At 44.8% G+C, this 7,078-nt stretch overlaps 1 protein-coding gene across 1 annotated transcript; it reads right to left on the bottom strand.

Annotated features, from left to right (window-relative positions):
* Positions 1-6: 6 nt before the first annotated feature.
* On the bottom strand, positions 7-6,232 carry LOC127923750 (protein numb homolog; the record flags this gene model as incomplete). The annotated part of the gene is made up of 3 exons (XM_052507811.1): positions 5,735-6,232; positions 4,167-4,268; positions 7-254 (listed from the first exon to the last, which is right to left on the bottom strand). Coding segments are annotated over exons 1-3 (537 nt in total), but the record flags the coding sequence as incomplete, so codon positions are not given.
* Positions 6,233-7,078: the final 846 nt, after the last annotated feature.

The raw sequence follows: 7,078 nt of genomic DNA on the forward strand, positions 1-7,078 counted from the left end.
TGTAGCAGGGAAGGCCTGGGTGGAAGGCATGGGGACAATGAAAGCCTGGGTTGGGGGGATGGAGAAGGCTGGTGGGTTGGGGGTGAGGAACGGTTGGGAGGGGGCTGTGGACCCGAGTTGCGGAGCGCGGACAGACTTGGTGACCTCCTCGAGCCAACGGTCAGCCTCCGACGGCGTGCGGCGGTGGGAGTGGTGAGACGGAGACGATGTGGCGGAGGGAGGAGCTACAATCACTGGTGTCGTCCAATCACCTCCTAGTAGAGAGAACATCATGGAATGTTTAGACGTTTCGGAGTAAATCCTAATAATTGAACCTGAAAGCATCTTAAAACTGAACAATAACACCGACAACAGATGATGTAGAAAGAGCATTATCAATAGATTTGATTGATTGATGACAATCATGACTTTGCGAACTTGCTAAGCGTCAGACTTGCTGTGGAATCAGTTTAGTTGAATCCAGCCTGTCTGTGTTCTGGTCTGGTGTCTCAGTCCATAGAAACAGAACCAGCCTGTCTGTGTTCTGGTCTGGTGTCTCAGTCCAGAGAAACAGAACCAGCCTGTCTGTGTTCTGGTCTGGTGTCTCAGTCCATAGAAACAGAACCAGTCTGTCTGTGTTCTGGTCTGGTGTCTCAGTCCATAGAAACAGAACCAGCCTGTCTGTGTTCTGGTCTGGTGTCTCAGTCCATAGAAACAGAACCAGTCTGTCTGTGTTCTGGTCTGGTGTCTCAGTCCATAGAAACAGAACCAGCCTGTCTGTGTTCTGGTCTGGTGTCTCAGTCCATAGAAACAGAACCAGCCTGTCTGTGTTCTGGTCTGGTGTCTCAGTCCATAGAAACAGAACCAGCCTGTCTGTGTTCTGGTCTGGTGTCTCAGTCCATAGAAACAGAACCAGCCTGTCTGTGTTCTGGTCTGGTGTCTCAGTCCAGAGAAACAGAACCAGTCTGTCTTGGTTCTGGTCTGGTGTCTCAGTCCAGAGAAACAGAACCAGCCTGTCTGTGTTCTGGTCTGGTGTCTCAGTCCATAGAAACAGAACCAGCCTGTCTGTGTTCTGGTCTGGTGTCTCAGTCCATAGAAACAGAACCAGCCTGTCTGTGTTCTGGTCTGGTGTCTCAGTCCATAGAAACAGAACCAGCCTGTCTGTGTTCTGGTCTGGTGTCTCAGTCCATAGAAACAGAACCAGCCTGTCTGTGTTCTGGTCTGGTGTCTCAGTCCATAGAAACAGAACCAGCCTGTCTGTGTTCTGGTCTGGTGTCTCAGTCCATAGAAACAGAACCAGCCTGTCTGTGTTCTGGTCTGGTGTCTCAGTCCATAGAAACAGAACCAGCCTGTCTGTGTTCTGGTCTGGTGTCTCAGTCCATAGAAACAGAACCAGCCTGTCTGTGTTCTGGTCTGGTGTCTCAGTCCATAGAAACAGAACCAGCCTGTCTGTGTTCTGGTCTGGTGTCTCAGTCCATAGAAACAGAACCAGCCTGTCTGTGTTCTGGTCTGGTGTCTCAGTCCAGAGAAACAGAACCAGCCTGTCTTGGTTCTGGTCTGGTGTCTCAGTCCAGAGAAACAGAACCAGCCTGTCTGTGTTCTGGTCTGGTGTCTCAGTCCATAGAAACAGAACCAGCCTGTCTGTGTTCTGGTCTGGTGTCTCAGTCCATAGAAACAGAACCAGCCTGTCTGTGTTCTGGTCTGGTGTCTCAGTCCATAGAAACAGAACCAGCCTGTCTGTGTTCTGGTCTGGTGTCTCAGTCCATAGAAACAGAACCAGCCTGTCTGTGTTCTGGTCTGGTGTCTCAGTCCATAGAAACAGAACCAGCCTGTCTGTGTTCTGGTCTGGTGTCTCAGTCCATAGAAACAGAACCAGCCTGTCTGTGTTCTGGTCTGGTGTCTCAGTCCATAGAAACAGAACCAGCCTGTCTGTGTTCTGGTCTGGTGTCTCAGTCCATAGAAACAGAACCAGCCTGTCTGTGTTCTGGTCTGGTGTCTCAGTCCATAGAAACAGAACCAGCCTGTCTGTGTTCTGGTCTGGTGTCTCAGTCCATAGAAACAGAACCAGCCTGTCTGTGTTCTGGTCTGGTGTCTCAGTCCATAGAAACAGAACCAGCCTGTCTGTGTTCTGGTCTGGTGTCTCAGTCCATAGAAACAGAACCAGCCTGTCTGTGTTCTGGTCTGGTGTCTCAGTCCATAGAAACAGAACCAGCCTGTCTGTGTTCTGGTCTGGTGTCTCAGTCCATAGAAACAGAACCAGCCTGTCTGTGTTCTGGTCTGGTGTCTCAGTCCATAGAAACAGAACCAGCCTGTCTGTGTTCTGGTCTGGTGTCTCAGTCCATAGAAACAGAACCAGCCTGTCTGTGTTCTGGTCTGGTGTCTCAGTCCATAGAAACAGAACCAGCCTGTCTGTGTTCTGGTCTGGTGTCTCAGTCCATAGAAACAGAACCAGCCTGTCTGTGTTCTGGTCTGGTGTCTCAGTCCATAGAAACAGAACCAGCCTGTCTGTGTTCTGGTCTGGTGTCTCAGTCCATAGAAACAGAACCAGCCTGTCTGTGTTCTGGTCTGGTGTCTCAGTCCATAGAAACAGAACCAGCCTGTCTGTGTTCTGGTCTGGTGTCTCAGTCCATAGAAACAGAACCAGCCTGTCTGTGTTCTGGTCTGGTGTCTCAGTCCAGAGAAACAGAACCAGTCTGTCTTGGTTCTGGTCTGGTGTCTCAGTCCAGAGAAACAGAACCAGCCTGTCTGTGTTCTGGTCTGGTGTCTCAGTCCATAGAAACAGAACCAGCCTGTGTTCTGGTCTGGTGTCTCAGTCCATAGAAACAGAACCAGCCTGTGTTCTGGTCTGGTGTCTCAGTCCATAGAAACAGAACCAGCCTGTCTGTGTTCTGGTCTGGTGTCTCAGTCCATAGAAACAGAACCAGCCTGTCTGTGTTCTGGTCTGGTGTCTCAGTCCATAGAAACAGAACCAGCCTGTCTGTGTTCTGATCTGGTGTCTCAGTCCAGAGAAACAGAACCAGCCTGTCTGTGTTCTGGTCTGGTGTCTCAGTCCATAGAAACAGAACCAGTCTGTCTGTGTTCTGGTCTGGTGTCTCAGTCCAGAGAAACAGAACCAGCCTGTGTTCTGGTCTGGTGTCTCAGTCCATAGAAACAGAACCAGCCTGTCTGTGTTCTGGTCTGGTGTCTCAGTCCATAGAAACAGAACCAGTCTGTCTGTGTTCTGGTCTGGTGTCTCAGTCCAGAGAAACAGAACCAGCCTGTGTTCTGGTCTGGTGTCTCAGTCCATAGAAACAGAACCAGCCTGTGTTCTGGTCTGGTGTCTCAGTCCATAGAAACAGAACCAGCCTGTCTGTGTTCTGGTCTGGTGTCTCAGTCCATAGAAACAGAACCAGCCTGTCTGTGTTCTGGTCTGGTGTCTCAGTCCAGAGAAACAGAACCAGCCTGTGTTCTGGTCTGGTGTCTCAGTCCATAGAAACAGAACCAGCCTGTGTTCTGGTCTGGTGTCTCAGTCCATAGAAACAGAACCAGCCTGTGTTCTGGTCTGGTGTCTCAGTCCATAGAAACAGAACCAGTCTGTGTTCTGGTCTGGTGTCTCAGTCCATAGAAACAGAACCAGCCTGTGTTCTGGTCTGGTGTCTCAGTCCATAGAAACAGAACCAGTCTGTGTTCTGGTCTGGTGTCTCAGTCCATAGAAACAGAACCAGCCTGTGTTCTGGTCTGGTGTCTCAGTCCATAGAAACAGAACCAGCCTGTGTTCTGGTCTGGTGTCTCAGTCCATAGAAACAGAACCAGCCTGTCTGTGTTCTGGTCTGGTGTCTCAGTCCAGAGAAACAGAACCAGCCTGTGGTCTGGTGTCTCAGTCCATAGAAACAGAACCAGCCTGTCTGTGTTCTGTTCTGGTGTCTCAGTCCATAGAAACAGAACCAGCCTGTGTTCTGTTCTGGTGTCTCAGTCGATAGAAACAGAACCAGCCTGTCTGTGTTCTGTTCTGGTGTCTCAGTCCATAGAAACAGAACCAGCCTGTGTTCTGGTCTGGTGTCTCAGTCCATAGAAACAGAACCAGCCTGTGTTCTGGTCTGGTGTCTCAGTCCATAGAAACAGAACCAGCCTGTGTTCTGGTCTGGTGTCTCAGTCCAACACCAAGGGGCCCGAGGTTCCTAAATCTATTTCTATGCTCTAGTCCTCACCTGGGTGTGCTGAGGTGGAGGTCGGGGGGGTATGGTGCCCTGCATGGCCAGGAGTCTTGGCCCAGGGGTTAGTGTCTCGGGCAGGAAGTGGAGGGGGCAGTGCTGGAGAGTTAGACAAATATTAGATTATATATACAGACACCATGTGGTATATAGACATGGTAATATTAGATGATACATACAGATACCATGTGGTAATATTAAATGATACATACAGACACCATGTGGTATATAGACATGGTAATATTAGATGATACATACAGACACCATGTGGTATATAGACATGGTAATATTAGATGATACATACAGACACCATGTGGTAATATTAGATGATACACATACAGACACCATGTGGTATATAGACATGGTAATATTAGATGATACATACAGACACCATGTGGTAATATTAGATGATACATACAGACACCATGTGGTATATAGACATGGTAATATTAGATGATACATACAGACACCATGTGGTAATATTAGATGATACATACAGACACCATGTGGTATATAGACATGGTAATATTAGATGATACATACAGACACCATGTGGTAATATTAGATGATACATACAGACACCATGTGGTATATAGACATGGTAATATTAGATGATACATACAGACACCATGTGGTAATATTAGATGATACATACAGACACCATGTGGTATATAGACATGGTAATATTAGATGATACATACAGACACCATGTGGTAATATTAGATGATACATACAGACACCATGTGGTATATAGACATGGTAATATTAGATGATACATACAGACACCATGTGGTATATAGACATGGTAATATTAGATGATACATACAGACACCATGTTGTATATAGACATGGTAATATTAGATGATACATACAGACACCATGTTGTATATAGACATGGTAATATTAGATGATACATACAGACACCATGTTGTATATAGACATGGTAATATTAGATGATACATACAGACACCATGTGGTATATAGACATGGTAATATTAGATGATACATACAGACACCATGTGGTATATAGACATGGTAATATTAGATGATACATACAGACACCATGTTGTATATAGACATGGTAATATTAGATGATACATACAGACACCATGTTGTATATAGACATGGTAATATTAGATGATACATACAGACACCATGTGGTATATAGACATGGTAATATTAGATGATACATACAGACACCATGTTGTATATAGACATGGTAATATTAGATGATACATACAGACACCATGTTGTATATAGACATGGTAATATTAGATGATACATACAGACACCATGTTGTATATAGACATGGTAATATTAGATGATACATACAGACACCATGTTGTATATAGACATGGTAATATTAGATGATACATACAGACACCATGTTGTATATAGACATGGTAATAGTAGATGAATGAATATGAAAGATATGACCATCTGAAGTATCATAAGCACTTCATAACGTGTTATTCAAAATGCAGGGAGACGAGGCCTGGAAAAATGAACTTGTGTTATTGTGTGTGTCGGCTGTCATGGTTTGTGTTGCAGTGGAGTGTAGTTACCTGGCTGAGCCCCCGGGGGAGCTACAGGTGACTGTGGGGTGGAGGTTGGTCGGGGCATGGGGGCCTGGGAGAAGGGGTCTTCAGGAGGCCCACTGAAGGCTGAGGCGATCTGGGTACACAACGAGCTGATGCTGTCGCCCTCTCCCTCCACCTCTGGGACTGGAGGAATGGGACATTTTTCAGACATTCAGCCATGAGGTACCCTCAGAAAAAAACACTGTTTATGATGTGTGCTGTCTGGGGGCACTGAGGACGGAGCAGAAGACACAGTTCTGTTGTATTGTAGTGGACAGAATCATTATGGACAATATTGTTGTATTGGACAGAATCATTATGGACAATACTGTTGTATTGTAGTGGACAGAATCATTATGGACAATATTGTTGTATTGGACAGAATCATTATGGACAATACTGTTGTATTGTAGTGGACAGAATCATTATGGACAATATTGTTGTATTGGACAGAATCATTATGGACAATACTGTTGTATTGTAGTGGACAGAATCATTATGGACAATACTGTTGTAGTGGACAGAATCATTATGGACAATACTGTTGTATTGTAGTGGACAGAATCATTATGGACAATACTGTTGTAGTGGACAGAATCATTATGGACAATACTGTTGTAGTGGACAGAATCATTATGGACAATACTGTTGTAGTGGACAGAATCATTATGGACAATACTGTTGTATTGGACAGAATCATTATGGACAATACTGTTGTAGTTGGACAGAATCATTATGGACAATACTGTTGTATGTGGACAGAATCATTATGGACAATACTGTTGTAGTGGACAGAATCATTATGGACAATACTGTTGTAGTGGACAGAATCATTATGGACAATACTGTTGTAGTGGACAGAATCATTATGGACAATGCTGTTGTAGTGGACAGAATCATTATGGACAATACTGTTGTAGTGGACAGAATCATTATGGACAATACTGTTGTATTGGACAGAATCATTATGGACAATACTGTTGTATTAACGAGTGGACAGAGTCGTTATGGACCATGCTGTTGTAGTGGACAGAATCATTATGGACAATACTGTTGTAGTGGACAGAATCATTATGGACAATACTGTTGTATTGGACAGAATCATTATGGACAATACTGTTGTATTGTAGTGGACAGAATCATTATGGACAATACTGTTGTAGTATGGACAGAATCATTATGGACAATACTGTTTTGTAGTGGACAGAATCATTATGGACAATACTGTTGTAGTGGACAGAATCATTATGGACAATACTGTTGTATTGGACAGAATCATTATGGACAATACTGTTGTATTGGACAGAATCATTATGGACAATACTGTTG

The sequence above is a fragment of the Oncorhynchus keta genome, unplaced genomic scaffold (genome assembly GCF_023373465.1).
Source record: "Oncorhynchus keta strain PuntledgeMale-10-30-2019 unplaced genomic scaffold, Oket_V2 Un_contig_3173_pilon_pilon, whole genome shotgun sequence".
Taxonomy (NCBI): Eukaryota; Metazoa; Chordata; class Actinopteri; order Salmoniformes; family Salmonidae; genus Oncorhynchus; species Oncorhynchus keta.